This window comes from Magnolia sinica, chromosome 3, assembly GCF_029962835.1.
Source record: "Magnolia sinica isolate HGM2019 chromosome 3, MsV1, whole genome shotgun sequence".
NCBI classification, from domain to species: Eukaryota; Viridiplantae; Streptophyta; class Magnoliopsida; order Magnoliales; family Magnoliaceae; genus Magnolia; species Magnolia sinica.
This window is the reverse complement of record NC_080575.1, coordinates 100,839,121-100,860,838: the sequence shown is the minus strand read 5'-3', so window position 1 is coordinate 100,860,838 and position 21,718 is coordinate 100,839,121. Positions and strand designations below refer to the sequence as shown.

The 21,718-nt window shown below is 38.3% G+C and overlaps 2 protein-coding genes across 2 annotated transcripts; both read left to right on the top strand.

Moving 5' to 3' along the window:
* Positions 1–6,319: 6,319 nt before the first annotated feature.
* On the top strand, positions 6,320–14,949 carry LOC131240429 (polyubiquitin 11-like). The gene is made up of 2 exons (XM_058238656.1): positions 6,320–6,489; positions 13,882–14,949. Exons 1-2 carry the CDS (start codon positions 6,424–6,426, stop codon positions 14,758–14,760), a joined length of 945 nt encoding a protein of 314 aa, XP_058094639.1. The 5' UTR covers positions 6,320–6,423; the 3' UTR covers positions 14,761–14,949.
* Positions 14,950–16,597: 1,648 nt separating this feature from the next.
* LOC131240433 (kinesin-like protein KIN-10A) lies at positions 16,598–18,285 on the top strand. The gene is made up of 2 exons (XM_058238660.1): positions 16,598–16,801; positions 17,775–18,285. The coding sequence occupies exons 1-2, from the start codon at positions 16,634–16,636 to the stop codon at positions 18,039–18,041; spliced, it is 435 nt and encodes a 144-aa protein (XP_058094643.1). The 5' UTR covers positions 16,598–16,633; the 3' UTR covers positions 18,042–18,285.
* The last annotated feature ends 3,433 nt before the right edge of the window (positions 18,286–21,718 follow it).

Below are 21,718 nucleotides of genomic sequence, written 5' to 3'. Positions count from 1 at the left end.
CTATCCATTCAATGGGCCAAAAAAATAATAATTTCTAGTTGTCTACTTGATGATGGACACTGATGGAGAAGTCATGAGGTTTGTGACCTGTACCCCATTTACATATAGGGTTAAATCAGTAAATCTCAAAGGATTTTTATTTTCCTTGCAATGGAAGTTTTCTCAAAAAGCACCTTTAGCTTTCTTTTTGAAAGCCTTGGCAGTTGGCACGCATGCGCGTGTGCAATAAAGCTCATGTGTATGCCACACATGTGCCGGCATTGACACATACGTGCAAGATCTAATCCATCCATCAGGTTAGTCTGACTTTATATGTTTTCCGAAAAGAAAATTTCGTTCAATCAGCATGTAGGCCCCAATATTTGAAATGGGCGGTTGGGTTGGAAAATTTTTTATCCAAAATTTTTAGAGCCGTACATTTGTTTTTTTTACAAACTGTACTCCACTGAGGGTTCGATCAACCCAAATCTTGGGATAGGACATCAATATTTTGGTACTGTTCTAATGGATGGATTGGATCTCCGACCTATCGTGCCATGCTGGCAAATGGGTGGTCTGCGCATCTAGCATTATTCGGAACCCGAGTATCATTTAACTCTCTTTTTTTAAATTTGAATTTCTGGGCTTTGCTAAGCTCGCACATGTACGTGTTAGCAACCTGCCAATTGGGTTACAGTTCACAAAAGAAATGTACGGCTCAGAAAGGTCCTTTCTTATGGCTTAGTGGTGTGTGTTGATGTTGAGGGTGTGTTCGTAAAATAAAATAAAATATGTACGGCTAGAAAAACTTGGATGAAGATTTTCAATCCATCCACATGTTTCTAATACTGGGCCCCCATGCTGAGAGAAGTAAAGTGCATTTGATGACTTAAAAAGTCTGTTTTATCCCTAATATTATTTATTTATTTTATTCATACCGGCCTAATATGTAAAAGAGTTCATGGGCCACCTTTTATGCATACAACTCATACAAGTGATTAACATCATTCATATTTGTTTCATAAACTCATTTTAAGTCTTAAGTTCAAAAAAATAACACAGATTTGAATAGCAGGTGGGGCCTACAAAGGTTCCAATAATTTTATTCTTTGGACAGTGAGCATTGCATTTACTTCATTTTTTGAGTCATGCCTTAAACTAATCTGAAAAAATAGATTAACAGAATAAAATTTTCAAAAACGCTGTTGCCCACCACCTCGATTTCGACCCTAGTTTAGCCAAGCAGGTGTGACCCTTGACTCACCAAATATGATGCAACCCTGATAGTAGGGCATACCTTGATATATGTATTATATATGCATGCAGTCTAACCTTTTGATAAGGTCATGGAGGTTTAGATGAAAGGAAAAACAAACATCTACTTGATTCAAAAAATTTGTGGCTCTCAAAAAGCTATTAACGGTCAAACATCACTATTTCCTTTAATGTGTTTTGGTAAATTTGAGATTTGGATATACTTTGTTTTGGTCAATGCCCCAAAATGATTTGGAAAGATGGACATGGTAGATATATTGACACTGGGAAGGACGTGAGGTCGAGCACAGTCTTCCTCAAGAGGATAACTATTCCGAATCCATGGAACTTCTCTGGACTTCTCACAGAAACTTCTCGAATCCACGAGCAAAGAAAGCAGAAAATAGAAATAAATTTGAAATTGATTTAATGAATGCTAATAAATGAGTTCACAACCCTTTAAATAAGGATATCAAACAATGTGAAAGAAATCAGAAGCAAACTACAACTAAAACTCCTATAATTCGTGACTTACTATAAATAGTAAACTTACTATTTATAGTAAGTCGTTATGTCTACTAGTGCGCAAGGTTTTCGGCCAAAAATAGCAAGTGTCCTATTTTGTTTCGCCAAACCGTTCTCCTGATTATTCTAAGCTCTTTTCACGTTGGACGCAACTCTTAACGCCTGACAGATGAAGAGTTATAATCAAACTAAAACTTACTATTTATAGTAAAAATGAAATTAAAATAGGAAAACGACTGTTGATCCAGGGTATTTCGCAAATCCGACTTGCGCAACCTGGCGTAGTAGGGTTGGTTGACTAAAGTAGCTCGTTCTACCCTAAAATCATATATTTTACACTCGATAACTCATTCCGGATTGTGAAATATGCCCGATCTAAGGTCCGACGGTCCGGATTACTTCTGTCGTCGACTGGGCCTTTTCTGATCCATCTTGGCCATGAAACCGTCCACGACCCGCTCTACATCATATATAATACATACATCAAGGTTTGCCAAATAGTAAGGGTTGCACACTCTGAAATGTGTATGGGCTATCACATAAATTGATTATGTTAATTAAAATATTTCTTAATTACGACGTCATAAAGGTAATGATATAAGTATATGAAGCTATTATTATTTTAGCCCATTGGTTAGCTTTTTCCATAATGAAAATGTCCATCTAATCAAGTGTCCACTTGTACAAAGATAGCTTTTCGCAGAAGTCAAGGGAGTCTTTTGAGAATATGGGTATGGGCTTCACTAAATCAATGATTGTGAACATTCCTCCCGCAATTTGATTTGTTTACTTTGATCAGACAATTGTGAACCCATACTAGGTTCATTTTTTTAAAAAAAATGGAGGTATATGTGGCTCACAACTGCATGAGCATTGTGCACTAATTTCAAACCATTTCCACCAGCGTAGTCCACCCGTGATGATTTTTTCCCTCAAGCTTCAGCATATGACATGAAATAAAAACTCATTTCATGTGTACGGCTTGGATTTACTCCAAGACGATCCAATGAGCCCCACATAAGACGTGAGATAAGTTTGATAGGTGGATCTCTTGCATGAGAAAAGCCATTTAACATTTTTTTCTTTTCTTTTTATTTTTTATTTTACGGGAGGGGACCATTTGGTCATTAGGACTATTGCCACCTTTATAAGATCCACTCCGGTGAGCTTACGGCGTGCATCCGGCGTCATTCCTTTCATTTTATCAAGCTTTTAAGTATTTTTTAAGATTTCTAGCCACATTCTCTAACGTATAAGTTATAATAGTCAAATGTAAGTTTATGTTAGGATAATAGTGGCTTTTATGTATTGTTTTTATTATTGTTGGTAAGTATTAATGGTGGGAGTTTGTTAAATGGAGGAGGGTGTGATGGTTTCCCTTATAAATTTTTTAATGGGTATGAATGATGAGAGTTTTTTAAAGGGATAAATTTTGTGATGGAAGAATGTTTGTAACTGATGAATTTTGAAATAAAAGAATGTTGTAATATATGAATGTGATGAATTTTGAAATAAAAGAATGTTGTGATAAATGAATGTAATGAATTTTGAAATGAAAGAATGTTGCAATAAATGAATATAATAAATGTTGTAATAGATGAATATTGTAGTGGAAAAATGTTGAAATGGATGAAGGATCATAAATGTTATAACTCTTTAAAAAAAAAAGGTTATATAACTTTATCATTACATGTTCGATTTAAGTGATCTTATACTCATTGAAAAGGTAATTTGATGAAATTTAAAATGATTTTGGAATCATCTCATTTGAATACCATTTGATTGCTCAAAAGACACAAAACCGGGTCACCGATAATCACTGTAGATCGCCGGTACTCACTATGTATCATTGGTCCTATGAAAATGGTCGTAACTCCCTCGTTACATGTCCGACTTGGGTGATCTTTTACTTGGTCGAAAGGTAATTTGATGCAATTTCAAATATCTTTAAAATTACCTCATTTGGAAAACATTTAGTTACCTAATTATGGGTCTAAAGTGTATCATGCCATTTATTACCAAATTAGATATTTAAATAGTTGAACTTTGGATCCATTTTTGAATAATCAAATGGTATTCAAATGAGGTGATTATAAAGCTATTTGAAATTTCATCAAATTAACATTTTAACAAGTAAAAAATTATTCAAATTGAACATGTAACGAAAGAGTTATGACCATTTTTGTGGGACCAATGATCCACAGTGAGTACCAACAATCCATGGTAACTTTAGGCCCACTTTTAGACAATCATATTCGTGTCCAAATGAGGTGATTATAAATTCATTTAAAAATTCATCAAATGATCTTTTCAACGAGTATAAAATCACTCAAATCGTACATGTAACAAGGGAGTTATGATCGTTTTCGTGGGACTGACGATATAAGATGCATACCGACAATCTACAATCCTTGATAAACTTTTGGTCAAATTTTGGGCAATCAAATAGTGTCCAAATAAGGTGGCTCTAAAGCCATTTGAAAGTTAATCAAATTATCTCTCCAACGTGTACAAAATCACCAAATCAAAAATGCAATGAGGAAGTTATGATCATTTTCGTCCAATTAACGATACATAGTGAATATCGACAATACACAAAGAATATCACCAATATTAATCGTGGATCACTAACATCTCATGAGGAGGATTGCTGATATTAACTGTGGTTCATCAATGTTTATTGTGAATCACTGATATTCATACTGCCTATTCATTTTAAAAGCTCACTTTAGAGCATAAATCCAAAAATGAAGTAGATCCAAATATTAAGTGGACCATGCCACAAGAAATAGTTGTAATTGAATCCCTATCATTAAAAACCTTCACGGGGCCCACTGGAATTTTTATTTGCCATCCAACCTCTTGATAAGGTCACAAGCCAAAAATACCAGGATGAAGATATCACCCAAAACTGTAATGGCCCACCAAAAGTTTTTAATAATTGATTATCAGTATTTCCCGTATCATGATCCATCTAAGATTTGGATCTACTTCATGTTTTGGACATTTTCTTAAAATGAATTTTCAAAATGGATGGACAGCATTGACATAAGGCATATACAACAAGGTGGGCCCAATAGTTGGCATTGATCAACCTACCTTGTTGGATTCGAGATGGACTGAATCCATGCCCCTGGCTGACATTATGTCAGGGGCTCCTGACGATATGACTATCCAATGATAAGTGGGGCCCACCATAATGTTTGTGAGGAATCTTTTCTATCATCCTTCTCATGGGTATAAGACAAAAATGAGGCAGATAAAAAGTTGAAGTGAGCCACACAATAAAGAAGAAAAATATTAGCATGATCCAAAGCTTATGTGGCTCATAAATGTTTTAATGGTTGATATACCATCTCTACTATTTTCTATTGTAGAGCTCACTTGAGCTTCGGATCTGCCTCATTTTTAGGTCATGCTATAGAATGAGTGGGAAAACATATGGAATAGGTAAATTTCTAGTCAATATTATGATGGCCCCACCTAGCTTCGGATGACTAGCCCCCAAGACCCTTTGTTACAAGTGGCATTTCTTATTTTTAAAAGTTGTGGTTTGTATATAGTCACCACAGCATGCGACGAGGTAATACAGTTTGAAAATGAACCAATCTTTTCATCTGGCAGCTTCAATGGATCATTGACTTTGGGGGCCACCCTTATGTATGTGCCTTATATCAGTGCTGTACATCCGTTTTTACAGTTCATTTAAGAGTATCAAATCAAAAGTGAAGCAGATCCAAACCTTAGGTGGACCACACAACAGGAAACGGTGGTGATTGAATACTCACCATTAAATACTTCTTGGGGACACCAGAATGTTTATATTCCATCCAATTGGTTGATGAGGTCGTAAAGACATGGATGAAGGTACACTAAAATTTGGTATGGTCCAGCTGAAATTTGGATCTTCTTCATTTTCCTGCATCATACACTAAAATGATCTGTCAAAACGGATGGACGGCATGGATTTAGTTCATATACATCAGGATGGCCCCACATCCAATGATTAATCCACCAAAGCCACACCGTGATGGTCTTCCGATTTCACTTCCATGGTCAAAAAGTGGGATTAATAGGTCTTTTTACCTCGTTAATTGTTTTCTTCGTAGAGGGCTCGGATTCAGCTGACTCCTCGATATCTCGGTAATGCTCGGCGCTATTGAACTCACTAGGCGTATGTGTTATATCTACACCGTTCATCCATTTCAAAAAATTAGTTTAGGTGATGAGCCCAAAAACAAGTCAGATCAAATACTCAAGTGAATCACACTACAGTAAAAAAAAGTGGGATTTGAACGACGTCGGTCATCTACGTACCATCATGGTGGATCCACGAATGTTTTAACGGTGGACATTTAATCCTCACTGTTTCCTGTCGTGCGGTCCACTTGAGTTTTGGATCTACCTCATTTTTGGGCCAGTGTCTTAAAATGATCTGGCAAAACGGATGGACGGGGTGGATTTCTCACAAACACCACAGTGGGTGGGTAGCTTCCCGTCTAAGGTAATCCGCGTCCATTGCTATAGCGATGCTGCTGGACTTATATTCCGGTTCTTCCCGCTCTACCAAATCACCTTCCTAAATAGAGAGAGACTTTCTCTTATTGCGATAACGTATTCTCTCTCTTTCTCACTCATAACTAAGGTTTCAGATTCCCCACAGAGATGGAGAACACCCAAAGCCCCACTTCAGGAAATCCGCGGGCCCTACCGGAGCCCATCCATCAACAGGTAGATTTTCACCATTTAATTCTATCAGGAAATGGCTCTGTTTGGGATATTTGATTTACTCTGTTTCTGAATTTTCTGTTTCTTAGGCTGTGTTTGGATGCACAATCCAATCCAATTTTGAATGTTCGTTTTCAATCCAAGAAAGAAAACGAAAAAAATGAAAATCGGTGATGTATTTATACTGAGGGAGTAGTCCTCAAATTGCAATTATGTTTAAACTACAAATACGCTTACAAATAGCATGAAAGACTGGAAAACCTTTTATATAAATATGAGGGTTTTGTAAGATCTATTGGGTTTTGTGCTGCGGAATCACACATATCTAGATCTAGGATGGCAATCCAAGAGCACCAAACAATCATAAGAGAACATAAAGATTTCACGTGGAAAACCCTTTCGGGAAAAAACCACGGCACAAAGCGACAAAAATCCAATATAAAAATAGAAATTACAAAGAGAGATGACTTGAAAGATTCGAACAACTTCGAATCTCACCCTTGTTACACCATTTGATAACCCTAGAACCCTTTAAAAAACCCTTTAGAATACTTTAGAAACCCTTAGCATACCTGAGAATGACTTTAGGGACTCCTATTTATAGATGGGGAAACCCCACTTATGCACCTCCTTAGAAACCACCTCAAATTTATGCAGTCCGCGCACAAACCGTGCACCGTCTGCGTAACCCTCGACTAGTCGAGCCAGGTCTTCGACTGGTCGAGCGTCCTGGAAATCTCAAATACATCATTGTTGGATTTCGAGTCGAACTGTCTTCGACCAGTTAAATGGACCCTCGACTAGTCGAGCCAGTCCCTCGATTGGTCGAGCACCTCTGATAGATTTAAGATACCTATTTTCACACAATCTCCACCATGTTTTCAATCTTTTACCGTGTAGCTTCTTGACCTCTTCTCTTATCTCTACGTTGCATCATAGCTTCGATCAATGCTTTTCGTGCACACTCCTTCCTTCTTTTACGCCATTGCCAAGCCCAGAGAAGTTGCATAGAATTTGAACTTCTCTATAGGAACGACCTTGGTGAGCATGTCTGCTAGATTCACGCTAGTGTGAATCTTCTCCAGTGTCACGCCTCCTTCCTCAAGCACCTGTCGGATAAAGTGGTGACGAACATCAATGTGTTCAGTACGTGAGTGATAAACAGAATTTTTAGCCAAATTGATAGTGCTCTCGCTATCACAGTTAACCGCCACGGCCTCCTGCCGAAGTCCCAATTGATTTACCATGCCTCTTAACCAAACACCTTCCTTAAACGCTTATGTTACTGCCATATACTCTGCTTCGGTCGTGGAAAGAGCCGCTATGGATTGAAGCTTCGACATCCAACTAATTGCTCCACCCCCTAGTATAAACGAGTATCCTGAAGTAGACTTTCTGGAATTCACACTGCCTACGTAGTTTGAATCCACACACCTTACCAATTTTGTCCGTCTTCTCAAAAGTTAAGACGTAGTCTTTTATACCTCAAATGTCTCGAAGTAGCCATTTCACCTCTTCCCAATTTTGTTTGCCGGGGTTTGACATGTATCTGCTCACAATACCGACTGCCTGTGAAATATCTGGTCTTGTACAGACCATGACATACATTAAACTACCAACCACATTCGAATAAGGCACATGAGACATAACTTGCTTTTCCTCATTTGATTTAGGACATTGTTCTGAGGAAAGCTTGAAGTGAGCTGCATGGGGAACGCTAACTGGCTTTGTCTGGTCCATTCCATACTTGATCAATATTTTTTCAAGGTATTCTACTTGTGATAACCAAAGCCTGCTCCTCTTCCCGTATCTATAAATATCTATGCCGATAACCATCTTTGCAGCCCTTAGATCTTTCATCTCGAATATCCCTAATAACTAAGTCTTTAGTACATTGATTTCAAATATAAAATGACTGGCGATCAACATATCATCAACATACAATATTAGGATGATGAATATGCCATCACTTAATGTCTTATAATATACACAGTGATCATATTCACTCCGAGTAAATTTCTGACTTAACACGAAAGAATCAAATTTTTTATACTACTACCCAGGCAACTGTTTCAGGCCGTACAACAACCTCATTAACCTGCAAATTTTTTTCTCTGCCCCTTTAACTTCGTAGCCCTCTTGTTGCTTCATGTAGATATGCTCTTCCAAATCCTCGTGCAAGAATGCAGTCTTGACATCCATTTGTTCCAGCTCGATATCTTATTGGGCAACCAGTGCCAATACGAATCTGATAGACACCTGCTTAACTACCGACGCGAATATTTCTATGAAGTCGATTCCTTCTCTCTGAGCATAACCCTTCGCTATCAATTTAGCTTTATATTTGTCCCGTTTTCTTTTGAACAATCACTTACATCTGATCGGTTTTCAGCTCACTGGAAGCTCCACTAGATCCTATGTGTGATTTTTGTGCAACGAGTTCATCTCATCGTCCATAGCCGCCTTCCACTTTTCTGCATCAGGCTCATCAAGAGCCTCCTGAATAGTACACGAGTCCCTCTTATCTATAATAAGGGCATATGCAATATTAGAGTCGTCCCTATATCTTGCTGGTAACCTTCGATCACGTGGTGGGTTTCTTCTCACAGGTGGCTGCTCCACTTGATCTTGTACCTCTGTCTACACATTTGTCTCTGCCTGAGTATCATTTGTGTCAAATTGGATGTCTATGGTCAACCTTTCTAGTTCCTCTTGCTTCTCTTGATCATTCTTGTGGAATAGGGAGCTTTCGTCGAACCTGACGTCACGGCTAGTGATGACCTTGCGTGTGACCTTGTCGAATAACTTGTAACCTTTTCACACCAATACTATAATAAAAAAATATACTTTTTGGTTCTACGGTTTATCTTATCTCTATCAACTGACGGTATATGAGAGTAAGCCTCACGACCAAATATGTATAGATATGAGTAGTCGATCTTATGACCACTTCATACTTCTTCTGAGATTTTACATTCAATTGTCGTAAAAGGAGACCAGTTCACCAGATAGCGGGCTGTGTTAATAGCATCTATCCATAGGTCCTTGCTTAACACAGCATTACTTAACATGCATCTGGCCCTCTTCAAGAGAGTCCGATTCATTCGCTCAGCCACACCGTTTTGTTTGGGCGTGTGACGCACTGTGTTTTTCCTAATAATCCCTTCAACCTTGCAATATTCATTAAATTCAGTGGAAGTAAATTCTTCACCATTGTCAGTCCTTAAAACCTTTATTTTTCGCCTTGACTATTTTTCCACAATTGCTTTCCATTGTTTGAATATGGTAAAAACTTCGGATTTACGTTTTATAAAGTAAACCCAAAATTTCCTGAAATAGTCATTAATTAATGAAACAAACGATAATGACCCTCTAATGGAAGCTTCTGGCATGACCCTATACGTCAGAGTGCACATAATCAAGCACTCCCTTACATACATATTTTCCAGTTTTAAAAGATAATATATATTGTTTACCATATATACAATGCTTGCATATATGTAAATCGAAAATTTTAAAAGTTGGAATCAAACAACGATCAGATAGTACCTTCATGCCCCGCTTCCTCATGTGGCCTGGATGAGCATGCCACATACGTAGAGATGTGGAATTTGTAATAGTTGCTGCCGCTCTACCTACTGAAGTGCTCCCGATCAACCTGTAAAGGTTTTCGTACCTTTGCACTCTCATAACCATAAGTGCTCCCTTTGAAACTTTAAGGACACCATTAATACCAGTGAACTTGTACCCAGCCTTGAGTGCACTAAGAGAAATCAGATTTTTCTTTATATCAAGAACGTGCTTGACATCAGTCAAGATACACTCCATCTCATCACACATCTTGATGCTTACCGTACTAATAACCACAATATTGCATGCATTGTCATTGCCCATAAAAACCTGTCCACTATCACATTCCTTGTAATTGGCAAACCAACTCCGATGAGGAGTTATGTGATAAGATGCTCCTATGTCAAGTATCCACTAGTCTTTATGATTGTCGTGTAAGTGACCAATTATGGAAACAGACAGAACATCATCACCACTTATTTCTTCATCAGATGTGACAACATTGGCCCCCTTGAAAGAAGCCACTGAATTTTTTTTTCTTCGCTTTAGGATTTCTATAATCCTTCTTCATGTGTCCAGACATCCCACAGTTCCAGCACTTTAATTTTCCTTTGCCATTGCCCTTGGATTTGAATCTAGGTCTAGAAGATCCTGTACCTCGCTTAGAATCTCTGCCCCTCGTAATCAGTGTATCGAAAGATATCCCCATGTCGTCTTTTAACTTTCTCATGGCCTTCCCTTAAAGGGTTGAGATAACGGTGTCAACACTTAGGGTTTTATTTGCAGTGCGCATTGTGTCCCTAAATAACTCATATGATGCAGGAAGAGAATTTAACAACATACATGTCTGTTCCTCATCTTTGACCACTTCCTCCGTATCCAGCAATTTACATATTAATTTGTTAAAATTACTGATGTGGGCTTCAAGATCTCCACTCTCTGCCATTTCGAAAGTATAACACTGTAGCTTCAAGTGTAAGCGATTTTCAGAGGACTTCTTTGCATAAATGTTCTCTAACTTCGCCCATAAACTTGATTCAGTTTTTTTCCCCAAAACATTATATAGAACCTCATCCGTGAAACATAAACGGATGGAGGCTAAATCATTACTATTAAGGTTTTTCCATTCTTTATCTTTCATGGTAGATTTTCGCTCCTCAAGAGCCTTAATCTCGCTTTGCTTGGTTAATAGGCTAATCATCTTAACCTTCCATAAGTCAAAATTATTTTTTTCTGAGTACTTCTCAATATCAAACTTGCTGTTTCCCATTATTAATAATCCTGCAGATTCATATCTGTGCTTTAACGATAGCTTTGATACCACTTGTTGGGATTTGTGCTGCAGAATCACACATATCTAGATCTAGGATGGCAATCCAAGAGCACCAAGCAATCACAAGAGAACATAAAGATTTAATGTGGAAAACCCTTTCGGAAAAAAACCACGACACAAAGCGACAGAAATACAATATAAAAATAGAAATTACAAAGAGCTTACCCAATTCAAACAACCTCGAATCTCACCCTTGCTACACCTTTTGATAACCCTAGAACCCTTTTAAAAACCCTTTATGATACTTTTGGAAGACTTAACATACCTGAGAATGGCCCTAGGGACTCCTATTTATAGATGGAGAAATCCCACTTACGCACCTCCCTAGAAACCGCCTCAAATTTACGCAGTCCGCGCACAAACTGCGCACCGTTTACATAACCCTCGACTAGTCGAGTCAGGTCTTCGACTGGTCGAAGGATCCCTTTGACTGGTCGAGCCTGTCTCTCGACTGGTCGAGTGTCCCGGAAATCTCAAATACATCGTTGCTGGATTTCGAGTTGAATTGTCTTCGACCAGTTGAAGGGACCCTCAACTAGTCGAGCCAGTCCCTTGAATGGTCGAGCACCTCTGACAGATTTAAGACATCTATTTTCACAACAAGATCCATCTAAGGGTCTTGATTAAATATCCAAGTTCCGACCATCCAGGTTGAAGATCGTTACATCCAGCTATTCAGATTGAAGTCTGGACTGCATCAAGGGTCTAGATTGGTTTGATTGAGAATCCTCATTATATGCAGGAGCAGATTAGGTGCCGCCGTGACGGTGGGGCCCACCTTGATGGATGTCTTGTATATCCATGCCGTCCATCTGATTTTCCGGCTCAATTTTCGGGCCCCCAAAAATGAAGCAGACCCAAATCTTAGATGGACCACACCATAGCAAACAGTGGTGATTGAACACCCACCATTAAAAACTTTCTAGGGTCGACTGTAATGTTTATTTTCCATCCAACCTGTTGATAGGGTCATACAGGCCTAGATGAAGGAAGAAAACAAATATCAGCTTGATCTAAATCTTTTGTGGCTCACAAGAAGTTTTTAATGGTCAATCACTACTGCTTCTTGTAGTGTAGTCCATCTGAGATTTGGATCTACTTCATTTTTTCGTTCATGCCCTAAAATGATCTGGAAAAATGGATGGACGACATGGATTTACAAGACATACATCAAGGTGGGCTGTAAATCAGGGCCGCACTGTGTTGGGTGAGGCCTGGATGCACCTAATCCGGTTTTATGACAGTCTGGACCATATCTTGGTTAAATTGGACCAAAGGACCCATTCATCGGATTCGGGTGGCCCATCTTAACGAGTGCGGTCCACATGAGCCAAAGATCAATGGGATGGACAGGGAACTCCACAGGTCCATGTGCTTTTCCAGTTATGTCCTAAAATGTTTTGTGTGAATAATCAGCAAATGCACACAACCAGATGGTATGCCAAAAGTATTATGTTCTGAAACCATTAGTGTTCCAAATTCAAAAGACATGATTTGTCTACAATGAGGTCCACAATTTGGACGGTCCAAATTATTGTTGTTCATCCAAGTTTTGTGTATTTGGGATGAAACATTGGAATATAAATATGGTAGAGTAAGTTATCATCATGTGCAGGGCTAGCCATTTAAGTTAATGATGCAGGCCTATAGACCCATTTAGGTTCACGGCTCCCTAATAATGTAGGCCCATATCTACCATAGAGCTCAACATGTCCTTATTTTTTACTCTTTATTATAGATTTAAGAGCTTAAATCAATTATTACAATTTATTATTTTCTATTTAAATATTTGATTGAAGATATGAGGGAATGTGATTGAAGATATGGGGTTGATTGAGAGATGTAATTAGAATTTTCTATATTTGTTTTTATTATTATTACGCTTTTACCCTCTTAATTAGATTAGATTCATTTGGTATATCTTCATTAAAAATTCATTTGGTATTATAAAAAGGTAAGTGGAAGTAGTTAATTTCAATAATTTTCTAATTGTGGGTTTTCCTTTAATATTATAAGAGAATTTTAATATCAATAAAATTATTTCTCCCTTCTACTCCATTATTCTTGTGGGTATAATCTGGTTTGGTTCTTTGCAATTTGAGGGTTGAGATCTCATTGACTCGATAACCAGCACCAATTAACCAAAGCTCTTGGAGAGTATGAACATTTACACACGTGCATATAACAACCGTACTCTTGGATATATGTATCATGATCTAACTGTTCAAAACATGTGTTTGATTGTAAATGGGTCAAGACTAAAAGTTCATGTATAAGAAGGATGATCATTACCATTCGATTGGCGGCCAGCAAACAATAATTATAATGAAATAGCCAAAGGTCCAAATGCAATGAGTAGATGTGTCCAAGGTCAGGTTTGTTCAATCAATCTGATTGTAGGTTCATACCCCATGTACAATGGAGTCCACATTTCATTTTTCAATGCTTGTCTCTTGATCTTTACACTCACACGGCTCTCTTTGTGAATAAAGATATTTGTGAAGGTTGAGAAAATCATCGCGATCAGAGCAGAGAGCTCGGACACAACCAACGACATCAAAGCTAAAATCCGAGATATGGATAGCATTGCAACTAATGTCCAAGAGACTTTCTTATCCGGAAACAACCTCAAAGATGTCCATACAATGGTTAAATACGGATCTCAAGATGCTGCCACCCTCAACTTACTAGTCCATTCAGGAGTTAAAATGCAAATTAATGTCAAGATTCCTCTGGTAAAGACAACCATTGGGCTAGAAGTGAAGAATTGCGACACCATCTACAATATCAAGGCCCGAGTTCAGGAGGAGGAGGCAATCCCACCTGACAGACAGACCCTCATCTATGCCGGAAAACTGCTCGAGGATAGCCTGTCATTGGCTTCTTACAACATCCAAAATGGAGCCACTCTTTATGCGATCTTCCGCCCAAGCGATGGAATGCAAATATTTGTAAGTAGGCAAACAGGAGATGCAATCAAACTTGAAGTGAAAGCATGGTACACCATCCGGGACATCAAAACTACAATCGAGAGCACGTTGGGGACCCCACAACACCAACAAATGCTTATCTATGCTGGAAAGCTGCTTGATGATGATCCAACCTTAGCTGAATATGGCATCAAGAGTGAATCAACCCTTCAATTGCGGCCCTACGAGATGCAGATTTTCTTTAAGCCACTGACTGGAAGGACCGTTACACTTGTAATGAAGCTATGCGATACCATCAAGAGTGTTAAGGCCAAGATTCAGGAAAAGGAAGGGACGCCTCTAAGAAATCTCAGGCTCCTCTATGCTGGAAAATTACTTCAGGACAACCGAACACTCCAGGATTACAATATCGAAAAGGACTCCACCTTGAACATGATGTAATTTGGAAGAAGGTAATAGTTAGAAGTGAATGTAAAAGGACTCCCAATACTTCTAGGAAACTCATGGAAGATGACATGTGAAAATCATCATGGCTTTTGTAAACGAGTTTGATGTCTACCCATTTGTGGCAACATGGTAACACATGAAGGCTTTCTTTTGAACTCATTTAATTCTTAGAATTATTTCCTCGTGTCTGCATTCCATGAAAGTACTTTTTCCCCCTTAAATACCATGTTGGATTTCCAATGTTGTGATTGGTTAGATCTTTCACGTGTTGCAAGTCAGCAAACCCAGTTACTAGTGGCAAAACCATGAAAAGAAAAGGAAAGAAAAACAAACCTCGACAAATGAATTTGGCCTGAGAGTTCAGGCCAATAATCTCCTTCCATGTTTGTTGAGATTTGGTATAACCTCTTTGATTGTATTTGTTTTTCCATATTTGGGATCATTACCTCTGTATTTATACACAAGAAGACTTCTTTCATCTAAGAAATTTTAGATGGCATCAGAGCCTTTGATCCGAAGTTCTTGATTAGAGGTAGTATCCAGCATAGATGTATTACGAATCCAAAACTAAGATTATTCAATTATTTGAACATCAGATTAATGGACATTTATTGGACGGTTAAAATGAAAAAATAAATCTAATGGTCCTAATTTTTATAAACAAGCGTCCACGAATCAAACACTATGATCGATCAATTAATTTGTAATTGGAATTATGACTTGGCTATAGAGGGCTTCTCAATCTAGTCACCTGTGCATTCATCTCTCTTCTTTTAAATTTAATTTCTGAGCTTTGTTAAGCTCACATCCATGTACAATAAAGCTCATGTACATGCCACACATGCCATCATGGCACGTAGATCTGAGGTCCAGTTCATCGAACTTCATCAAGAATCAGGTTGATCTGCCTGCCAGGTAGGCTACAGCTTGCAGAATAAATGTACTATGAAAAACTTAGATGAAGGCCATCCACATGTTTTCAATATTGGGTCCCTGCTAACCTGATGGATGGATTATATCTCAGACATGTGTCATGCAGGCTCATGTGTGGCATGTACATGAGCTTTATTGCAATTAAGTGTGTGTGCGAAGCAAGGCTTATAATATCTTTTTATTATGGGTGTTTTGGCTTCCTCTCCAACATTAAAATAAGGGCAAGTAAATCTTTTTACCCTCCTAATAATTCCCAAAGACAAGTAACTTTGAGGAATTCTGAATAAAATCACATCTCAAAAAATGAGAAGTGGATTGGATAGTGACCCCAACACCACCTGTATCCCTGAGGACTGGTCTTTGTGTGGCCCACCATGATGTATGTGTTTTTCAGTAATAGGCCATGGTATATGTAAATCACCACTGTTGGTTCCACAATACCACCAAGATTGCCTTTGTTAGACTGTATAATTTTTTTGTAAATTGATCTAATCAGGATAGAACAAATATCCATTTCTTTCTTCTTCCTCTTCTTACGGGAATTCAACAGGTAGACCATCATTAAATGATTTATGGGCCATAGCTTGCATTCTAAAAATTGTTTTGATGAATGGACAAAAGACTCTCTATTGTTGGCGAATGCATTATACTATCTCCAAATTCTATCACCCCACTCTGTGGAAAGAATTAGATAGCATGCATAAGAATTTTAATAACATTTTTAGGGCGCCCACCATGATGTGTATGTGAAATTCATTCCTTTGAGGATGACGAGTCAAAGATTCTTACGATTTTATGTGCAAGCCCTAATCCTAAAGAGATGCACAAGACCATTTCTACACTCGAGTATGGAGTGAAAGCAAAGTGCATTGTTCGTGGCACACAAGATTCGAAGGAGAACACTCAACCCAGGGACAAAGAACATACAGATGGGATGGTGGAAGTGTATGTGAAATGGGAGGCATTCAAAGAATATCCAGGGAAGTTCATTACAAAACTTAAGGTCTTAAATGATTCTAGCCTCGCAGATTTTCGGAAGCTGATCGAAACACATCTCGGCAGAGACAATAGCAAGCAAGCAATCACATTTCTCATGCTTGGGGTATGTCATTCTTCTCTAGCAATACCATATTACTTCTTTAATGCATCATACTCTGATTGACCCGGTACTACACTTACGGGCCCGCCCCAAACTAACAATGTGGATCACCTACAACCGTTGCAGCATATTCTTCTCTTGGTATAAAATTATGGTGGAATTATATGACAATGCACAATATTATTATGTTCCTCATTATGATTAGCAAGATTGATCACCTACAACCATTGTGTATGCTACAATATATGACAATGCACAATATTATCATGTTCCAATTATGATTAGGAAGATTTATCACCTACAACCGTTGTGTATGCTATGATTTTTTTTCCCTTCATGCCTTCATGATTTTGGTTTACATTTTGCCATTGAAAATACCATGATTGTGAAGAAGGATTGTAGATGAGCGGTTCTTTGTGTATAACCATAGTGACAAATATTGTTCTTGGCAATTTCTAAGGAGATTTTTGTATTCAAGGTCTTTCTTATGATATTATCTGGAAATCTCGTTGAAAATTAAATATTAAAAATGTCTATTGTAAATTAATAAATAAATTTAAAATATAAATCTATAGTATAAAATGAATTATTTTAACTTCTAAATGGTTCTTACATTAAGAATGCGATAATTTCGGGATAAGATCATGAGGAATTAAAAACTTATCAGATTTTGAAGATCCCCCATGATTTAATCGCACTAATATATATGTTTGATCAATTTTCCGGAAAATGCAATTTTTTCACTTGTTACAATGTGTATAACACCTTCATATACATGATTGTACAAACTTACCATACGATATCTTTGCATACACTTGCTGTGAAGGACACATGAATCAATTGAATCGCTGTCATGAGCTTGATGATAACGGGATGGCCGAGATGGTTGGCCATGCTTGCATGATACAACCTAGCACATTTTCTTGATATTGATTGTCTTATACTAACAAAAGATGGGTTGTTTTATAACTAACAGGATCCGTCGGGGGCTCCGGTGACAGAAGAGAATGAAGCGACTATTCAGGCCAGCAAACTACCTAATTACAACAGCCATGTAAGTAGCCACCTCGCCTGCTTACGTCCAATCAAGAAGGCGATCCAACGGTCGGATCATCTTCCACTTACCTCATTGGAAAACAGGCTTCTAATTGCTTCGAATTCACCATCCAAAGGGGAAGGCTTCTTCCCAAAAATTAGCCAGAAGTTCGGCAGTGCTCCATTTCTTGCAGGGCTACCGATATAGACGTGTGAAGCCTGTATGATTGTGTATATGTATGATTGTCTACAACTGCAACTCGATTCGGGCTGGATGGATGTCATCGTCTCCTTTTCTTTTTTCTTTTTTTGCAATTTTTGTATTGTTGGCGGGTAGGTAGTGTATTATCTTGTGTGGTTTTTTCAATGGAAGTGACCTCTGTAACTTTTTTTTTTTTGGGTGATTGAAGGTTTGGATTTTTGGTGCCATTTCTAGCCGAACTTGTTTTGAATTGAAGATGTTTTAGGATGGGTATGGTGGACTATTTTTTTTTTAATTCAATAATTTTTAGATGGTGGATTGTACTTGCACGCTCGCATCCACCCGACATGTGCCTAATCTAATGTGTCCAATTTGTGGGCCGTGTGATTGATGGGGCATGGGACACAGCAGATGATCCTAGCTATCAATTCAATGGGCATTGTCTGTTGAATTTGGAATTTAAGTAAAATAAATAAATAAATAAATAAATAAATCTAGTTGTCTACTTGATGATGGACACTGATGGAGAAGTCATGAGGTTTGTGGCTTGTACCCCATTTACATATAGGGGACCATGCTCAGTCTGAGTATCATATCATATGATACTCTCTGCTAACAGAGGCTGGTGGTATCTGAAAAAAAAAACCTTTTGAACAGTTTGGAGGGTGGATGTGGCCTTATACACTGTTTGCAATCATGTGGTCCACCTGAATCACAGATGAGGCTGGTTTTTTAGCCCTATGTTCAAAATTGGGTCACGCACCTGATTGTTGGAATGGATTTTGGAAGCACATCATAGTGGACCCCACCGTGGCCCCCTACCCCTTTGTTGAGCACATAGGCTTTGAGTAATGTGTGGTAGGAGAACACACGCACGGACATTAACTTAAAATCAAGCCATTCAAGCAATGAAACTCACTTTAGACAAGTCGTCATGCAAAATTCAATTTAAGTTGAACAATCTCAAGCTTTGATCGGCCAATCACTCAGATTGGAATTCAAATCAACTTTCACGTGGGGCCCATTTTTGTGTAGTTTAATTTGAGTTCATTTCATGGCACATTTATGATTACTGCCCGTGTATCAACTATCATATTAGGAGTATAATTTTATTTTTTTTCTCTTGGAGCAAACCTCCAGGGAACAAAACAGTTACTTGGTATTTAAAAAATAAAATAATAATCTTGTGGCCCATCAAATGTCAATGAGTATATAATATTCAAATGTCGATGACCAATCTCCAAAGAGAAAAATAGGGTTTTGATAGAATGCGGAGCTGTACACGAGTTGAGTTAGCTCGGTCAGCTCGCTCAACTGGACTCGAAAAATCTGGACTCGCCTTGGCTTGAAATTGGATTCGAACCAAGTTAAGAGCTTACTAGACTCCGTTGAACCTCAACTCGAATTGGCTTGGATCGAATCGTCTTGGTGACTCAGTTATTTTGATATCGAGCTTGACTCAACTCCGTTGAACCTCAACTCGAATTGGCTCGGATCGAATCATCTTGGTGACTCAGTTATTTTGATATCACACTGCTCACTAAGTGTTTGATGAAACGACTCAACGAAGTATTGTTTCAAGTGTATACATTCTCTGTGGGATCGGTTGGTGGTGAGGAAGAAATGGATATGAAACAAATTACTATAAAAAAAAAATTATATTATAAAACTATCCACGTATTTTAATTTTGATACTGTCCGTTGAGTATTTGATAAAATATCCGTAAAATGCTGTTACTATTCTGTATTTAATGAACAGTTGAAGATACACTTGATATGTTTGAGAAAACACCGCAGTGGCTCGAGCTTGGCTTGAATTAGCCGATCTGCTGCTCCAAGTAGCGGAGATGCCCAGTCAGGGCCGAGAAGTGAACCAAACCTAGCCGAATTCAAGCTGAGGTTAGCTACTGGCGGAGCCGAGTTGCGCAGGGCACAGCTCGACTTGGTTTGACTTGTGTACAGCCTGCGTTCATAACAGCTCCATGCTGGCTGGTACCAATGTCGGTAGGCACACGTGTGGAGGATTCCAGCCATTCATTAGAGAATAGGTATTACTCAGGTCAAACATGTCATATACTAGAAATCAGGTTAGTACATCGACTCAACAAGTGAGCCTCTCACATGTAGGTTGAATTTGGACCGTTGAACATGTGGGCTATGAAAAATCCGAACTCAAGCGTCACTGCCATAGTAAATGGATTAACCTTATGATCTACAAGCAATAACTAAGCAGTCTTCACTGTCTAAAGGACGGCCTGGATCTGTCACAAGTGCACCACATCAGCGGCACCCCTGGGTCGCTTGGGTTTTGCATGGATCACTCTTCACCTGCACGAGGGTTAAATCAGTAAATCTCAAAGGATTTTTACTTTCCTTGCAATGGAAGTTTTCTCAAAAAGCACCTTTAGCTTTCTTTACGAACGATTTGGCAGTTGGCACGCATGCGCGTGTGCAATAAAGCTCATGGATATGCCACACGTGTACCGGCATTGACATATACGTGCAAGATCTAATCCATCCATCAGGTTAGTCTGACCTTTATATCTTTTCGAAAAAGAAATTTTCTTTCAATGAGCATGTAGGCCCCAATATTTGAAATGGGCGGATGGGTTGGAAAACTTTTTATCCAAAATTTTTAGAGCCGTACATTTGTTTTTTACAAACTGTACTCCACTGAGGGTTCGATCAACCCAAATCTTGGGATAGGGCATCAATATATTGGTACTGTTCTAATGGATGGATTGGATCTCAGACCTATCGTGCCATGCTGGCAAGTGGGTGGTCTGCGCATCTAGAATTATTCGAACCCGAGTATCATTTAACTCTCTTTTTTTTAATTTGAATTTCTGGGCTTTGCTAAGCTAACACGCGTGTGCAACAAAGCTCATGCACACGCCACACGTGTTAGCAACCTGCCAATTGGGTTACAGTTCACAAAACAAATGTACGGCTCAGAAAGGTCCTTTCTCATGGCTTAGTGGTGTGTGTTGATGTTGAGGGTGTGTTCGTAAAATAAAATAAAATATGTACGGCTAGAAAAACTTGGATGAAGATTTTCAATCCATCCACATGTTTCTAATACTGGGCCCCCATGCTGAGAGAAGTAAAGTGCATTTGATGACTTAAAAAGTCTATTTTGTCCCTAATATTATTTATTTATTTTATTCATACCGGCCTAATATGTAAAAGAGTTCATGGGTCCACCTTTTATGGATACAACTCATACAAGTGATTAACATCATTCATATTTGTTTCATAAACTCATTTTAAGTCTTAAGTTCAAAAAAATAACACAGATTTGAATAGCAGGTGGGGCCTACAAAGGTTCCAATCATGTTATTCTTTGGACAGTGAGCATTGCATTTACTTCATTTTTTGAGTCATGCCTTAAACTAATCTGAAGAAAATGGATTAACAGAATAAAATTTTCAAGAACACTGTTGCCCACCACCTCGATTTCGACCCAAGTTTAGCCAAGCAGGTGTGACCCTTGAGTCCTTGACTCACTGAATATGATGCAACCCTGATGGTAGGGCATACCTTGATATATGTATTATATCCATGCTGTCTAACCTTTTGATAAGGTCACGGAGGTTTAGATGAAAGGAAAAAACAAACATCTACTTGATTCAAAAAATTTGTGGCTCTCAAAAAGTTATTAACGGTCAAACATCACTATTTCC